The following is a 19,388-nucleotide window of genomic DNA, read 5'->3' as shown; positions in this document are numbered from 1 at the left end:
ATAATAGATAGATAGAAACTTAAATAAGCAAGAATGATCAGCAAGACTTGATCTACAAATAAGTCAATATAGCCGAAATTGTCGATCGACTCCTTGTAGGAATTCTTGCTCTTTAATGACAATTTTTACCAATATTTTATGTTTTTGCCTACTATCTTGAAAACTATTCAATATTTATTCTTTGTCTAAATTTTAAATGCGCATCCAAAAAGTGACAAAATAATCAACTTATTGATGGTGGCCGCGTATTGGTAGAAGTAGAAGTAGAAACTATAAAAGAAAGATAGACATGATCAGCAAGACAAGATCTGCATATAAGTGCAAGTCAAAATCGTTGGTTTACTCTTTCTATAGGAGTGATTGCCTTAAAGAAATGATAATTTTTTAATTGTTTTTTTTTGTGTTTTTGATTGGTTAAAATTAAAGAAAAATAGAGAGAAACTGTAAAGAGAAAAATTGATCAGCAATACAGTATACCTAACTTCTGGGAAGCCTGATAGGAAGTGACCAATTTCTTGAAATTTCGCACGGAGGTGGATAATGGAAGAATCTGATGTTGACCGTATATTTATTTTTGTAATCTCTCTCTTTGACGGTTAAATCGCAGGTACCAAGCCACATGCAGATCCAAATGTTACCAAAGTGTCTTATTGCTCTATTGATATTTCGTTTGATATATTGAAGACCATCTGTTGTGGTATATCCAGAATCACCCCACCACTGGATTTCTTTTTCAACGGTGTTATGATTTCTTTGGTTATATAATTGGTATCCCTTGTTATCTGCTAGTAGTATTGGAGTATATTGCTTGATCCCATGTAAATTTGGAGTTTCAGTCTCTAAAAATCTCTCCAGTTATGATGTTGACAATTATGTGACTTAGAGTTGTATGAAGATTGATTGAGGATTAGCATGGAAAGCCCACGACTGACCAATTATGATTGTAGGATGTAAATAATCTTTAGTTACTTTTAATGAGATAAAAGGAGGTTTTATACCATCTTTTTCGAACTAGTTGGTTGTGGTGCGTTGCAGTTTCATAAAATTATTAGTTATACCTGTATCGATTTTATGTAAGAACAATCTGGCTAAAACTTTAACGCTTACATCATAGCAAAATACAGGAATAACTTTTTTTTATACAATCTAATAATTGAATGAATTTATAAAAATGACTAAAAAAATCTCAACGCACTTATTAGAGAATCAGATATGGAAAACATAAAATGATTTTATTAACCTGTATCTGAGAGAGAGCAAGGACCACAACTCTGCATGGGAGATTGAAATTTGACATTTGATTAATGCTTTAAGCGGCACGACTATACAGATGGATTTATTCTGCACGTTATTTTTTGTTTAACATGTTGTAATATTGAACAACAAAATGCCGAAAGTTGTTTCTAGAAGTGTAGTGTGTACTGACACCAAAGATCAGGAGGAATATCAAGGAGAAAAGCCTCTATATGTATACTACTGTATCTGTGGTCAAATGTCTCTAATTTTAGGTACACTACGTATGATAGATGTATCTATAAAAGGTTGGGGAAGATCCTCATAGATCTGTAGGAACCAAGACATTTCGGCCATGGGGCCAGTTCGGCCTTGGTCGATACGGCCATGTAATAAAAGTCGTGTCGGCCATACTTTCATATTATATTAAGAGATTTTGTTGTATATAGTAATATATATATATTTATTATACCTCAGTATGTTTTTTCTATATAAAAAAGAATGAAATATTTGTGCTATTTCATTCCACAGACTATTTGGCAGTCAACAGTTTCAAAGACTATTACCCTGGTCAATAGTTTTATAAACATATTTCCTGTACTTTTTCATACTAATTTTTCATTGGACAACAATGACGTCATGGACTATTCTGCTTGGATTTGTGCGCTTGGCAACGTTAAACTCTGAAATATCGTAAACGTTATAATCTGTATGTATCTGTCGTAATTTCAAATTAATATATTACTTACCAGAAGCAATTGAAAAAGAAAATCTACGCGACATATTTTAAGATCTTTCTGTAATTACACAACCGTGGAAGATTCTTTATTTTGTAATAAATGAACAAAATATTAAAAAGAAAAAAAAAATATTGTAGAAACATGCCATAATTTGTGTTTAAAAGAAACCATTAGTAAGTCACTGTCTTATACCTTAATTAGCTTGTTACCTACATGTATATTCAGATGGATATTGTTAGACGTTGATTTAACATAATCAATTTGAAAGGTCATAAGTCAATCAATAAATATAACCTCTGGCTATTTGTTTTATCATGAACTATATAATGACTGTTTTTACAACAGTTATGTTTGCATGTTAAACAGGTGTTAAGCCAATTAGAGAGAGATAAATATACCCCTAGGTACAGGATTTTTATTTAGATTAATTAATTGTGATTAAAACTACATTATATTTTTTAAAAAGTCAGACTTTCTAAATCATTTCTTTAGGAAAAATAATTTTGATAAGTTGTGATCAAATTAAAAAAATAAAATTTTATCTATAGGGCTCTCTTCTTGTATCATTTTCAATGAAATACATTAAAACATAAAATTTCAATAGGTAATTAAACAAAATTTAATATTTTCCAAATATTTAATAAGGCTTTTAATCATTTTGCGCATTAAATTAAACCAAACATCTAGTCCTAACGATTCCTGATAGACAAAGTATTATGTGCACTTCAGATTTATATTTGTTTTTTCTTTATTCCCGTAACACACCAGATATTTAACTTTTACTCTTCTTTGATACTGGCTGAATTTGAAAATAGTCACTGTAGATCTCATTTGTTATTACTATAAAGCAATGTATAATAATTATGTACATATGCTAGAATAAATGCATGTTCTAAATTTTCCTTTCAAAAGTAATTGAAGTAATCAATTACATTTGCCAAGTAATTGGAAAGTAATTAATTACATTGTCAAAAAAATTCAAATGTAATGTGTAATTTAATTGAAGATTTTGTAATTGTAATTGAATGTAATTAATTACTTTCAAAAGTAATTGACCCCATGTCTGACACATGCCTTTGTCGATCACTATGACACTAATTCTATCACTTTGACTTAGCTAATCCAATTATCTAATTAAATATACAATCTTATCTGTAGTGTAATCGATTATCTATTATAATATTTATAAGACTTCTGAATAAGTCTGTTTAAAGGTTTGGTTAGCTTTTGAGGTGAATATCGACATTTTTGTGCTTTGTATAGAATATTACCATAAAAGATTGGATGTGAAATACCTGAACGTATAAGATGTCTGCATGTTGATTTATATTTCTGAATTAGCACGACAACACATGCATTTTTGTTTTTGTTTTGTAGATTGTGCAATGGATAAGTTACCAATGAGAAGAAGAGATAATGCAAGAGTAATAGACAGTCAGAAACATGCACATAGACTGACATGTGAACCAGATGATATTGTGTTTCTGAAAAGGTAAGATACAAACATTTTACTGTGTAGCACATTATTTTCTAGGGGTGCTTATTTTGGCTTATTAAAGCAGTGTAACAAAATTTGCAAAACATCATTTCTATCCCTTGCATGGTCTGGCTGTAGTGTGATGGTCCTTGTCTTTGTGCCATGATTTGATGTTTAATTGAACATATCTATATAAACCTTTAACTATTAAAGATAAAGTTATATTGTTAGTTTTAATTTGTTTGATTGCCATCATCCTTCATTACTGAACCATGAACCATGGTCTCATGATAGAAAAGAAGGTCATGGTTCTATCTCTGACCTTGTTAAACCAAAGACTTGAACATCTGTATATGTTGCTACTCTGCTAAGCACTTGGCATTAAGGTGTTGGTTGGCTGATTGTTTTCAGCGATGGTTATTGCGGCAAATATTGCATGCAAATTCAGGATAATGATTTGATTTGAATGGCACATGTTACTAAATATACTTTTGAAACAATACATTTTATATATAATTGAAAATTCTTATTTGCAGTATCTTTATTTTTCTGTAAACTAAATAAAGTAAAGTTCTAAAATAAATCTGGTCACATGACCTACAAAGATACTGATGGTAAATTATCAGTACAAAGCACTTAAGGTAAAGGTTTCTTGGCTCTATGAAAGGGAATAATTTTATATTTGGTCTGCATCTTGGTAATTTTAAGATATGTACTCCAATTGAATCAATACCTTATTTTGTTTCAGACCTGAAGGCATAGAGAAACAATATAGACAGAAATGTAAAAAGTAAGAGTTAGTACAATTAGCGTTTGAATACATTCTGTAGGAGTGTTTGATTACATTTTGTAAAAGTGTTTGATTACATTCTGTAGGAGTGTTTGATTACATTTTGTAAAAGTGTTTGATTACAGTCTGTAGGAGTGTTTGACAACATTTTGTAGAAGTGTTTGATTACATTCTGTATAAGTGTTTGATTACAGTTAATTCTTATTGAATGTTTCATTTTCTTTAAGTCAGGCAAATACTTGGAATGAAATTGGTCCTTATGACATTGTTCATTCATTGAACCAGTCTTTTTTTACAACTGTTTTTTAGTTACATGCTCTATATTCAGCAGGCAAATATTCAACAGACTTTATGAAGGGTATACAATGAAGTAGAAAGTTTGTTCTTCAAGTTTGTTCATTCATTTAACGTTATGTTAACCAGACTGGATTTGAGGGTATAAGGTACATCAAAACTTGGTTAGGTGTTCATCTTAGTATATAGATAAGCATTCAGCCAAAATCAGATAACGTTAAGCTATTTATCATGCGCCCCAAGACTTAGATGGATGTACAATTTGTGGCAAAAAATGTAAAATACCCAATGATTTCTCTTTCATTTTCATATATTAAAAATCTTTTTTTTTTATGAAGATTGAATTGATTTCTTATTCTTTTATTTTTATTATCAACATTTACACATTTACACAAGAAGAACTATTTGCAAATTTGGGGATTTCTACTACATAACTTTTATAACTAATTACTTTAAAAACAATGACTGGAATACAACTTTCATCATTAATGTCATTATTTACTATAGCTTTAATTTATATATAGGGATTTTGAGAGATCAACATTAAAGTTTTTGTTTGATTAAGATATGCTAGAAAACTAAGATATCTAAAACTGTGCAGATGCAATCATTAGCTATGATTAAGCACTTGGAATAGTTGTGCTTTCAAATGGTGAAAATTTCAGAAAAAAAAATCACAAAGGATTGAACTAAACTAAAAAAAACTATCATTTGTATGAGATACATGAATATAGGGAGACAATTAGGAATGCATGACAACAGCTTTGGTCTTCAACTGTATTATCATCTATCCGTGTATACATGTGAGAAAAATGATTTAAAAGTAACTGAAATTAGGTCTGTCTGACCAAATTCTGATGATTCATTCACTTGCTAAAATCCTCAGAAATTTTTATTAGATAAAAATCATAGTAATTTCTTAAACAATTTGAGATATGTACTGGTATGATAAGTAGATAAGAGCTTAAGCAAAGGTAGCCAAATTCACTATTTTACTTCAGATTGGAATAGTTATGATTTGATAATAAGTGATTGCTTTTAATACTTAGTATGAAATATAATTTCTGCTCCAAATAGAGTTGTTACACATATTTATCTGAGACTGGTAGGTTAGGGATTCAACATATGTTTAGTGTTCAGATAGATTTGGTAAGGAGACCATTTAGAGTTGCATTTGATTTTGTAGCCATGCTTTTTACTTTTAGACATTGAATTGATTTATCTATCCTGTTATTCTTTTTCTAGTTGTGGACTATGGTTGTGTTATCATCACCAAGGTAACAGTAATGTGATGTTTATCGTTGACAATGCATTGAAGAGAGATGCAGCAAAAACAGATGTTTATAGTCAGATTTCAAAACCTAAAAAAGTGAGTTTCATTGGAAAACAGTTTAGATATAAATAAGAAGATGTGGTATGAGTGCCTATGAGACAACTATCCATCCAAGTCACAATGTGTAAAATGTAAATAATTATAGGTCAAAGTACGGCCTTCAACATGGAGCCTTGGCTTACACCGAACAGCAAGCTATAAAGGGCCCCAAAAAGACTAGTGTAATACAATTCAAACAGGAAAACCAACGGTCTAATCTATATAAAAAACGGAAACACTTATGAACCACACCAAAAACGACAACCACTGAACAACAGGCTCCTGACTTAGGTCCAGAATCTAACTTTAACACATTACTGAAAAGATAAACATTCTCTTAAACGAGTGAAGGAAAAAAGAAAACTAAATAATTGACCCAAAAGAAATTGTTGGAAATCCCTGACATAGTACTGACATGAGGGGTAATGATATTTAGACTAGCCATGCTCAGTTCTATTGGAAAATATTATTTGATTTGATATAAAACTAATTTAGATAAGAATAATGATATTTTGTATTACTTATAATTCTGGTATTTTTATTTATCAAGGTAACATTGACTAAACACACAAAGAACATGGGTAAATTCAGTTCAGTAACAGTATCAACAGTGGAAGACGAGGAAGATGAAATAGAAGCCGTAAGTATTTCCATGACAATCAGATTAGCTCACATCATAACTTTTCTCTTGGTACATGACTATTTTGTACCCAAATTTGGTTTGTATTTGTCTGTGAAATTAATCTATACAGAAAAGTTATCCCTGACTTTTTTTTCCTGCACAGGATTTCAATTTCAGGATCAAATGCTTGCAAATGACATGGCTGGTATAATACCATGCTAAATGTTTTGTTAGGTGACTACATCCAGACAAACCAGGTTAGGATGGATGTTGAAAACTATTGCTCAAGCTTTTCAGAATGGAGTTCTAAAGGGATTTTGACCATTTGTTTTGGCCCTTTCTATTTCCAAAGTACTATGCCTTTTCCAAGTATGACAAGTCAATATAATGCATTGATATCCGGTACATGTAAGCAACAGAGACTCTTGTTATTTCTTATATTAATTCATTAGTCTTCGTTGTACCCTAATTGATTTATTTTTATAGAAAGAAATAGCTGACTCATATGCTGCTAATGCCAGAGTAATAGAAAAGCAGTTAATAAGAAAAGGAATGAATAAACGAAAGCTGATGGAAGAGGTAATTATATTAATGTCATGTATGTACCAGTTCACTTTTAAATTAGGTTTGGTAACTGAAGGTTTAACCTGCCATGGGGTTAAAAGAAACAATTTGTTTTTTTTTAGTGTGAATCAACACAAGTTTATGCATGATGAATAAAACATTTGTTAATCACAGGTGGGAGATCTAAAAAAATCCAAATTATTTGTACACAATGTATTGATAATGGAAATTGATGTCAATATTTTTCAAATATAGAATTAACAAATCTCCATGTGTGCACTAATTATATATATATAAGTAGTTTAAGATACAGTGTTATGCATGACTGCATTTTGTATAAGCTTACTAGGTGAGTTAAACAAGACTTCATATCTTGTGTTGAAACAATTATCAAACAATTTATTTTAACTTAACTATCTCTCATTTTGTATATCAGAAATAATCAATTGCAAGGCAATATCCCCTACACACACACACACAAAAAGAAGAAAATACAGATACACTTATTAAACTACTGTCCTGTAGATCTATATACTCACTTGAACCAGTACAGCGACTGTTTTGTGTCAGTACATATATAAACTTAGCAGTCAGCTTGAAATGCATTGCTTTTTTGTCTGCTTTTGTTATTGTTTCCTGTTTTGAATATACATTTTGGAACACTTGTATTATTATTAGGCTGAAGAGGCAAAGAAAAAGACAAAAGGAACCTTGATTGACAAGTGAGAACCATAGTCATGTGATATGGTCATGTGGCTGTTTGTGTATATGAAAACAACATACTGCTACAATATATAAAGTATACATCTTTTGTAATTTAAAGTTTTTTAATACATACTTTTATTTGAATATGTAAATGTTTTTACTGGCAATTTATTTAATGGATTGTAAAAACTAACATTTGTCACAAATGTCCATAGAATGTATCTTTATTTGTAACGGATTATGTATATGCTATGTATTGATGCTGGTTAGTTTGCAGACAATTTAAAATGGTATTGAAATGTTTCATGTAATGTATAGAACTAAGCTGACATATTTGAAGCAACAATTTCCATAGATTTCATGGAAAATATTTAAGTAATAAATGTCTGTTTTGTTATACTTTTTTATGAATGGTTGGTGTGAGATTTCAAATGTGGATGTTAAATGAAAAAAAGGCAGTAAGAACAAATTATAATTGAGGGTTAAATGTGAGGTTAGAGAGATTTAACTGTGTCTGAAGATAGTGAAATGGTATGTTCTTTAAATTTGGTTGTCATTAATGAGTCAACAAATTGAGGAAGCTTTTATTTTATTCATGTTTTAAGATAAATTGATGATTGTTAAAATCAAGATTCATTAATGAATAAAATTTGAGAATACAATAGTTTTAGTAATTACACTGTGGAATATATGCAAGTTTGAACTTGTGAATACAATTAAGATAACTATCAAAATCTTAATAAGTTTGGGAGATTTTGACCATTTCTGAATAGAGGCAGAGTTTTTGCCTTGCAACAGACCACCTTCTTATCCCTAAGAGGGTTGTTGCAATGGTTCTTTGGTGTACAGAGAGCGTGGCATTCACCCTACATGGGCTGGAAAATTTGGTATAATAAGAAATTTGTGTAGATTCATGCAATTTAGAACATGACATATAGTTTGTATATTGTTTAGACTTTTATTTATCTATTGCTTTTTGTCTCACTTCGACGAGGTCGAAAAAAGCAAGACTTTAGAAATACTGTTTTGGATGGTGTCTGAGTCATCAACAATGTATGTTTGTGATTAGGTCAGTTTAAGGGGAACCACTGGTGATAGTCTATGATATTGGTATGCAGTTGTATTAACATTTGTACATCTCATTTCCATGGAGATTATTTGGCCCCCTCAGTCATGTCCTATTGACTTAGAAACTTTTGCTTAGTATACATGTTAAAATTTGTGATTAGATCAGTTAAAAGGGAACCACTAGTGAGTCGCCAAAAAAGATTGATTGCTTGATTTTTGTTTGCTTAACATCCAGTGGCAAGTTGACAAAAAAGTTCTTGTAACATTATGATTATTAGAACTAACTACATATCTGACTTCAATATTGAACCTTACACTATGTTTCCTGAGCCTTAATTTGGTTCAAAGTATTGTGCACTAAATAGACTTACTGATAACAGTTTATTTCCCTCTTATGTATCTTCATAACAAACTAAGGCAGGTAAATGTAATCTGATCATTATTTTGCTAAATGAATATAATGTAAATCAGATATTACTTTTCATTTTGATTATGTCCCAAGTGCTCGATATGGCAAGTATTGTGAATCAAACATGACAATTTCTGCACAACTGGTGACTTATCTCATTGCTTAATTGCAAATGAATCATTAGTTCTGGTGTATTTCTACAATGTATTTTTAAAGATAATATATCAAGAGTGCACACGCTGAAATGTCTGGCCTTTATTGACCATTGATTTTATGTTGATAGTCCTAAATATAAAGTTTTACTACAAGTATCACAAAAACTTAACATGATCCAAGAAAATGAGGTTAAAGGGAAACTCCGCAAAAAAATGAAAAATTGATATTTTGTTCTTTAAGCATAAAAAACCACATGTTCATAAATAAAAAACTTTTATTCTCTATGAAAAGAGATCAAAATCGATTTTTGAAATTCACTATCAGTTCTCGACATATCGCCATCTTGTCGGCATGTTCGATCTAAAAAGTCACGTGATATCTATAAACCACAAAGACCAAAATGAATCAGGGATTTACCGACCATGCGTTAAAAACTCCCATCATCAATCGGGGATTACCATAGATGATCACCCATTGTGAAAATGTCTTATCAAGCGTACGGTTGTTCTGTCCGACAAAGTTATGACAAAAGTCTAAATAGTTTTCCCAAACCCACAAAAAAAGAAAATAGTTATGATCTATAGCAAGCACAAGTTGATGTGTGAAGACCATTTTGAACAATCTTGTTTCGAGGGAGATTTGATGGTAATTATACTTTTTTTAATAACAAAATAACCTAGCAGTTCTGATAGCTTTAGTTATCAAATCCTTATATGATCTCGTTGATTCAATAAAATATAGATTTGATGAGGAAGAAAAGTTTCAATTAAAAGAAAGACAAATGCAGTGTTCTTGTAACAATCACTGATTTACAAAAGATTCATTAGTATGCCTCTTTTATATAAAGTGCATTGGTTTATATAAAGAATAGTTCCGTATTTAGTCAAGATAATTTTTTAAATTAATAAAGTTATACGATAAATGTAACATTTTTAAATTATGATATTTAACGGATATTGACGGGAAGCAATGTTATTAAGAGGTTTTAGCTAAGACAAAATATGTTGATATAGTATAATATTCCCAGGTTATAGAAATGTAAATATCGAAATCATGATTGGACATCTCAATTTTTTATTAAAAAAGTTTTTTAACTAATCTTTTAACTATATCAAATTGATACGGGATCAATTCGGAACAGTCACTTATAAAGACACTTTACAGTTAAATGTGTGACCCTATCTGGTATGTTTGGAAAAAAAGGTTTTTTTTTTTTTTCTTTTTAAATTTTATTAACGTTATCTTATATATATATATTGGCTTCCTCCCGAATTGATAATAGGTATGTCAGAATTATTGATAGATGTCGTGTCAGAGCGACACATTCAGTTAGTTATCCCAAGGACGTATATTAGATACACGTCCTTGGTTATTCCAGTGACATCCTGTCGACTAAAAATTCCTATTACACAATATATTATACAGGTTCATGCATGGCTTCTTGATTGAGGTACCCGACGTGCACAGGTAACATTTATTGAACCACATATATTTGTGTTCGACGTTATTTATCTTGTGCGTGTTTGAAATTATAATTCCACCTGTTAATGAATGATGTTCTGATAATAATATTATCCACTATTTTTGCTGATAATAAGTTTAAAAATTTTATAAACATGATCTTTAAAAAAAATTGTGAAATACATAATTATACTGTTTTGTCATGATTCTGGACCCTTCTTTTGAGAAAAAAAAACTTCACGCAAATGCAAGCTTTTGAAGATTGGCAAACATGCAGTATAAAGTAATGCAGCACTTATAGTCAGTATCAAATATTTATTTATTGACGATAAGAGAGCTCCTTCTATGTCTAATGTCCCTATCTTTATACGGATTAGAACGACAGGGGAAACAGTCACTGTAAAGGAACGGAGATAGAGTGGCATAGTGAAAAAAAAATTAACCGATTAGAGAAAATTATACTACATAGAGAATGATCGACGAAAAGGGTAATAGTTATTGTAAAGGAAAAGAGATAAAGAGAGGCATAGTAAAAAAATGTTTGCTAGACAAAGTTACTGCTCGCTTTGATATTTTTTTATACAAAATCACACATCGTGTTCGAAATTGGTATTCACGTGCGCTAACTTGATGTGTTAAGTTTCTGCATAGCATGGTTAAAAATAATTAAGTATCCCATTTGTTATATCGTAGTGTCACTGTGTTTCTTTGTTCAATTTATTTAGTTTGTTAATGATTATGTAAATAAGAATAAATCTGTATAAAACTTCATACCCGTTTAGTTATTGCCTGTAGGCGTTTCATTATTGTTACATTTAATATATATATATAGAATCTTTCATACATCTTAAAGTAAAAGATGTGTGTCTGAGTCAAACGGCGACATGAGTTGCCTGTATACTAGTACGACTCGAGTATAGCATGTAAAAATTCTACTCAATATGGTTGTATTGGAAATCTTTTCATACAGATAGATAACTCATAGTCCGACATTTATGTAATATTTGCCACATGACGCTCATATTTCTTTCTACTATCATCATCTTATTCATTAAATATTGCTGTAAACATCGATGGCTCACACCCAAACCAAATGGAAGTAATATACATTTAGAGCTTCTCCGTGGTATACACTTGTCACAAATATATAGACGAAATTCGTTATTGAAGTGAATCTACATCTCACAAACACAAATAATTATTTTTGAATTACGATTTTGAGTGAACACCCACCAAACCAATACAAAATGGCAAGATATAACCATGCAGGCATTTAGTTTTCGTCAGACACAAGATAAATAATACGCTCATATTGCTGTCTACTATCATCATCTGCTTCATCAAATATTGTTGTTAACAACGATGGTCCACACAAAAAAAAAGGAATTATATACAATCAGAGCTTCTCAGTGGTATACACTTGTGAAATATATAGACGAAATTCGGTATTGAGAAGTGAAATTACATCTCACAAACATTATCTTTGAATTACGATTTTGAGTGAACACACACCAAACCAATAATAAAAACGTATAGCAAAATACATAACCATTCAGGCATTAAGTTTTCGTCAGGTACAAGATAAATAATCGCTCTCATAAACGTACATGCATGCAGTTTATGATATCAAGAATAAGAGGTCGATGTCTGCAGATCATTGTTCAGTTCGTTTACTGACTGTTCAGAGTCAGACATGTCACTTATTCATTCTTGGAAGCATTCGTGTACCCCATCCGACGATAGGAACTCTTTTCCGATAGTGTTGACAACTATGCTTGTATGGTGATTCTGTTTTTCTGGGCAAGTGGTTGGCCTCCCCTGACCCAACTAACAAACGAATGATACGCTATTAGTCTGCTTTGTCCTTTAGAAAGAACATCTGGAGCTCGTCTTCAACGGCGCTTATACCTCAGGAAAAGTATACTAGTACAGCTTGTTTCAAGGAGACGAACTGTTCTAAAATCGTCATTGTCAGCAATACATTACTAAGCTATGCCATTAATTACTACAATTACTATTTTGGATTAATGACGGCTACCCTGTAGAGTATTACACTAAATTATAATATAATATAAAAATGATTATATTTAATTTTCATATGTTCAAACCGTTAAAGACAATAAGAACACCTCATACAAAAAACAGATCAAAAGAAAAAAAAAGAAAAGAAAAATTTCCAGACGGAATAAACAATTATTTTAATAGCTTAGATTTATAATGAATGAAATAAATGATAATTGGCATTCTTTTCACAAATAATTATTCTAAGAGATTGTTAGTTGAATTTATTATGTAGGAATGAAATTTTAAAAAGAAGATAAAAAATCATGCATGTACTATTGTATTTTTTCAATAAAAACTTTAAAATTGCGATAGTTTTTCGATTGTTAGCATTTAAACATCGCCAGATTTAAATACAAGTTAAAGAATTCCGGTAAAGTAAATTAAACAGATGTGCAATTATTAATTGGGAAATGTTAAATTAATTTTCTTTTAACTTCATATTCACTTAATTTTATGCTAATTGCATAGAGCGTAATCGAAAATTGTTCCATTTCAAAATACACTTCCGGAATTAAAAAAATTGAATGTTTATTTTCATAATTTATACATTATAATTGTTGTTTCTCTATTGTCATCGGGTATTAAAGCTTGGTGTATTAAACACGCTATACTCTTTCTGTTAATCCATTCAAAATGACAACATTCACACCTGTGTACGCCTGAGGCTAAATTGCTGCAAGGTAAAGTTCAAACGAATTCTCCTCAAATCGATAAATAAACAATGACTTTACAAAATAATATACACACTCTGTTCACAAATATTTTGCCTTGAAATGGTTACCAAAGTTATAACGGTAAATAAAACGTAAAATATTTTCAGTTTAATATCAGTCAAAGTGTTCAAAAGATATTTTATGAAAAAATCTCAACAATAATTTATGAAATTAATTCGAAAATATTTATATTTAGATAACTTCATATAGGAAGTTTTATTCAATCAATACAAAACGGTTAACGCATATTCATTTTCTTTCATTCTTATATTGTGGTTATTAACTACGACCAACGACCATCTGTGCGCTTTTAATTACGTAAACTTTCGATAAGCAATTAAGCCTTTAACAGATTTTATTTTTTCCCATGATTCAACAAATCGGGTTAAAACGTCACAACCCAGTGACGTAGGTCAACCAAAACATTTACAAATACTTGATTTTCTCCGTTATTAGAACGAATATAAATTTAAAACTTTGTGAATGTGTTTTTTATGTTAAGATGAACATATTTAGATGATAAGTAAAAAATCGCGGACTTTCCCTTTAAGGTCAGAAAAACCAAGCCAGAAATACATGTACACCTTACAATCATTCCATAACCCAAATATAGTTGACCTACTGCTTATAGTATACAAGAAACAGACCAAACCATGAAAACTTTATATTGACCAATGAACCATGAAAATGAGGTCAAGGTCAGATGAACCCTGCCATACAGACATGTACACCTTGCAATCATTCCACACACCAAATATAGTTGACCTATTGCATATAGTATCTAAGAAGCAAACTTTTTTTAACCAGGAAATTTAACATTGACCAATGAACCATGAAAATGAGGTCAGGGTAGGATGAACCCTGCCAGACAGATATATACAGCTTACAATCATTCCATACACCAAATATAGTAGACATACATGACATATTGCTTATAGTATTTGAGATATGGACTTGACCACAAAAACTTAACCTTGTTCACTGATCCATGCAATGAGGTTGAGGTCAAGTGTAAACTGCCTGACGGGCATGAGGACCTTGCAAGGTACGCACATAACAAATATAGTTATCCTATTACTCATAATAAGAGAGAAATTAAGATTACAAAATATTTTAACTTTTTTTCAAGTAGTCACTGAACCATGAAAATGAGGTCAAGGACAATGGAAATATGACAGACAGAAACTTCATTGCATAAGGCGTCTATATACAAAGTATGAAGCATCCAGGTCTTCTACCTTCTACCTTCTAAAATATAAAGCTTTTAAGTAGTTCACTATCCCTATGTTGAGCTTTCTGCGACAGAAGTCGTAGGCTCGACAAAAACATGATACTTTATAGTAAAAAGGAAACAGACCAAACCATGAAAACTTTATATTGAGTAAAGAACCATGAATATGAGGTGAAGGCCTGATGAACCCTGCCAGACAGACATGTACACTTTACAATCATTCCATGGATCAAATATATTTAAGAAACAAACTTAACCACAAAAACTGATCATTGACCAATGAACCATGAAAATGAGGTCAAGGTCAGATGATACCTGCCAGACAGACATGTGAACATTACAATCATTCCATACACCAAACATAATTGACAAATTGCTTATAGTTTAAGAAAAACAGACCAAAACACAAAAACTTAACATTGAGCAATGAACCGTGAAAATGAGGTCACGGTCAAATAAAACCTGCCAGACTGACATGTATATCATAAAATATTTCCATACACCAAATATAGCTGACCTATTGCATACAGTATTAGAAAAATAGACCAAACCACAAAAACTTAACTTTAACCACTGAACCATGAAAATGAGGTCAAGGTGAGATGACACCTGCCAGTTGGACATGTACACCTTACAATCATTATATGCACCAAATATAGTAGACCTATTGCTTATAGTATCTGAGATATGGACTTGACCATAAAAACTTAACCTTGTTCACTGGTCCATGAAATGAGGTCGAGATCAAGTGAAAACTGTCTGACCGGCTTGAGGATTGTGCAAGGTATGCACATACTAAATATAGGTATCCTATTACTCATAATAAGAGAGAAATTAACATGACTGTACAAAAACGTTTTTTTTCAAGTAGTCCCTGAACCATAAAAATGAGGTCAAGGACATATATATATATATATGACAGACAGAAACTTCATAACATAAGGCAGGGGCCTCAGTGGCCAAGTGGTCTAAGTAGTTCTACTACTGTAATCACTAGCCAGTCAACACTGAGGTTGTGAGTTCGAACCCTGCTTGTGCAGGTGCACTCGACTCCAATCTTAATTGACTAGGATTGTCAGTTTTCCTATGGAAGGTCAGTGGTTTTCTCCGGGCACTCCAGCTTTCTCCACCAATAAAAACTGGCCGCCACGAAATAGCCCAAATGTGGCGCTTAAAAGTGGGGTTAAAACACCAACAATCAACAATCAATCATAACATAAGGCATCTATGTACAAAGTATGAAGCATCCAGGTCTTCTACCTTCTGAAATATAAAGCTTTAAAGTAGTTAGTTAACGCCGCCGGATCACTACCCCTATGGTGAGCTTTCTGAGACAAAAGTCACAGGCTCAACAAAAACTATGACTGCGAATTAACTTCCAGGTTTGGTGCCGAAGTGTACCTATTGTTTCCTTGACAAGTTGGTAAACAATGAAAACAGACCATGGAGCACAGGAAAAATAGGTGATATTATATAGAGATATTTATTTTTTTATATTTTTTTATATTTTCCATGCATTCCCATTTGTTTATTGAACAGTTGTAAAATAATTTTGTGTATTTAAATTGTTCTTTCAAAATCTTCCTTCTACATTTATTTACTTTTTCTTTCTTCATGATTTTTCCCTTTGCACTTACTCTGTGCATAACATCTAACAAGAGGTGTCATAGTTAAGGTTACTGCATAGGGAAAGCTATCTGTGAATTAAAGTATAATAATGGAAGACAATAAATCAATTGCAGTACATTTCTGAAGATTTGGATAAAATAAAAGATTTTCTTTTCAAAGAAAGTCTTTGTTTACCTGTTGTATAGTAAAACCTAGCCATTCAAGAATATAAAACATATTCATCTTTTTTTGTTAAATTTGAAGGATTATTTGACTATAAACAAATAACACTTGATATAACAAACAATTTTATTTGGCATCATTTCGTAACAAAGCCTGAATTTACATCAGGTGGTGAACAATTCAAAAACTAAAAAAAAAAAAATATGACTATGAAAAATGATTAGCTATCAGCTTTTGTTTCAAATGAGAAAAAATGACAAATAAGTTACATTACATGAACACATTTGTTACATACTGTATGAAAACATAATTTTTTATAACAATTTTCATTAAAAAAACGGACACTAAAAACACAATTTCATAACTTATGGATATTGACACTGACAACCTTGTTTTGCCAGACTAGGCAGAGATAATACTTTCATTATAAGCTCATAGTTCATACATGCTCATTACTCAAGCCATTGCTAAATTGATATGTTAAATCTTTCATGTACCTTTAGGAACTTTACACAGCAGCAGTATGTAAAAAATAAAGCTAACTAGCAGCTGCAAGTTTCAATAAGTATTTGAACATACATATATTACACTCTTTTAACATCTAACTTTTATATTCATTTCCAAAATAACTACAGTTCCATTCAGGGAATGAATCTGTGAAGGCTGAAAAAATCCACTGTTCTACCAATTATGGTAAAGGAGTACAGTTTGTAAAGCAGTAATACTGTGTTGAGGATCCCAGATTAGGCCCCTGGCAGTAATACTGTGTCTAGGATCCCAGATTAGGCCCCTGGCAGTAATACTGTGTCGGGGTTCCCAGATTAGGCCCCTGGCAGTAATACTGTGTCTGGGATCCCAGATTAGGCCCCTGGCAGTAATACTGTGTCGAGGATCCCAGATTAGGCCCCTGGCAGTAATACTGTGTCGGGGATCCCAGATTAGGCCCCTGGCAGTAATACTGTGTCGGGGATCCCAGATTAGGCTCTGGCTGTAATACTGTGTCGGGGATCCCAGATTAGGCCCCTGGCAGTAATACTGTGTCAAGGATCCCAGATTAGGCCCCTGGCAGTAATACTGTGTCGGGGATCCAAGATGAGGCCCCTAGCAGTAATACTGTGTCGGGGATCCAAGATTAGGCCCTAAAGTTTTGAAAGTATACTGTGGATATATTATTATTTGATGGGTACTGAATTTTGTTAAATTTGTGGGTAGAGGCAAACCAGAAAGTATGAATTTCCTATAGGCTTGTAAGGAAACTTTTCCAAAACCACAATATCAAGTATCCAAGAATATTGGTCCCACAAAAATAAATGAATCCACAGTAATCCAACTATTTTGCACATGTACACTTTTCTTAACACCAATTTAAGTATATCTATTATATATAGGAATAGTAAAATTGTTCTTCATAGAAGGTTTACCCTTACTGGACATGGATGTACACATTACAATGATATAACATCTCAATGGTATTTTATGTATATACAAGAAAAACAATGAACACCATGAAAACTAATGCTTTTAAAAACAGTACTTCACTAATCTTTGGTTAGGACTTATATATTTGCATATATGGTTCTTGTGTAATGCAAAAAAAGATGACAATAGTTTAATGACCAATTTGAGCCAGGTAGGCTAAAACAAAGAAAAAATTCAACTATACAAAAAAGGTAACAAAACAATCATAACAGTGAATAATTGCGTCTTTTCTCAGACTTCAAGGTAAAACTGAAAACTTGATACTGTGAATTCAATATTATTCTTGGGATACCAATTGTTTTGATTTTTGTGGGTAAATATAAACCACAAATTTAAATGTTCAATGCAGTACAAATTTGTTAAATTATTGTATGCAGACTAAGGCAAAACCACAATATCAAAATACTTACAAAATACATTTTTCCTCAAACCCACGAAAATTGGTATCCACGAATATAAATGAATCCACAGTATATACAATAAAGCCTATCCTATTTACAACAGAAATTCTTTATTTACATTTTTGAAATTTTTAAGAAATAGTTTTTTGAGCATGGATTACAGCTGTCTCCACTGTAGGTTAAATACCAAGTATCAGTAACATTACATGACTACCATCAATAATTCCAATATCTTTATATATATAACTTTGTATGTATCTTAATTATAATATTATTTAATTAACAAACAATTACTGCATACTGAGGTAATTATCTTCATATTTTTCCCTACTTTTACTTTTTAAGGTTAACCTTTATCTACCAAACCTGAACCTTTCTAAAAACAAACTTTTTATAGTTTTAAGGCAGTGGGTCCCAGTACTATAATAAGTGATGATCTTCATATGTTTTCCTACTTTTACTTTTTAAGGTTAATCTTTATCTGGCCTAACTATAATCCCAACCGTTAACCTTTCTAAAAAAAATACTTACTATAGTCTTGAGGCATGGGTCCCAGTTATATAATAACTATCTCTAGCCTAACTTGGATCCCAACCCTTAACCATTCTAAATAATAAAACCTTACTCTAATCCCAACCCTTACCTTTATAAAAACAAAACTTGCTATAGTCTTAAGGCACTGGATCCCTGTTGTCTTATAACTATATATATACCCTTACTCTAATCCCTTCCCTCAACCTTTAAAAAAAACATACTATAGCCTTAAGGCACTTGATCCCTGTTAGCTTATTTTCTTATTTTCTACAGCCCTTGGATGG

The 19,388-nt window shown here is 31.5% G+C and overlaps 1 protein-coding gene across 1 annotated transcript; it reads left to right on the top strand.

Annotated features, from left to right (window-relative positions):
- The first annotated feature begins 1,140 nt into the window (after positions 1 to 1,140).
- LOC127730834 (STING ER exit protein-like) lies at positions 1,141 to 8,459 on the top strand. The gene is made up of 7 exons (XM_052239440.1): positions 1,141 to 1,508; positions 3,351 to 3,465; positions 4,199 to 4,240; positions 5,780 to 5,903; positions 6,457 to 6,546; positions 7,015 to 7,107; positions 7,771 to 8,459. Exons 1-7 carry the CDS (start codon positions 1,388 to 1,390, stop codon positions 7,816 to 7,818), a joined length of 633 nt encoding a protein of 210 aa, XP_052095400.1. The 5' UTR covers positions 1,141 to 1,387; the 3' UTR covers positions 7,819 to 8,459.
- The last annotated feature ends 10,929 nt before the right edge of the window (positions 8,460 to 19,388 follow it).

This window comes from Mytilus californianus, unplaced genomic scaffold (assembly GCF_021869535.1).
Source record: "Mytilus californianus isolate M0D057914Y unplaced genomic scaffold, xbMytCali1.0.p SCAF_2, whole genome shotgun sequence".
Taxonomy (NCBI): Eukaryota; Metazoa; Mollusca; class Bivalvia; order Mytilida; family Mytilidae; genus Mytilus; species Mytilus californianus.
This window is presented reverse-complemented; position numbering and strand designations above follow the sequence as displayed.

Excerpts from the sequence above, each read along its gene's own strand:
- LOC127730834 (XM_052239440.1), top strand. The coding sequence starts at position 1,388 with ATGCCGAAAGTTGTTTCTAGAAGTGTAGTGTGTACTGACACCAAAGAT. Across the intron at positions 5,904-6,456 it reads AGATTTCAAAACCTAAAAAA|GTAACATTGACTAAACACAC; the intron begins GTGAGTTTCATT and ends TTATTTATCAAG. Across the intron at positions 7,108-7,770 it reads AACGAAAGCTGATGGAAGAG|GCTGAAGAGGCAAAGAAAAA; the intron begins GTAATTATATTA and ends TATTATTATTAG.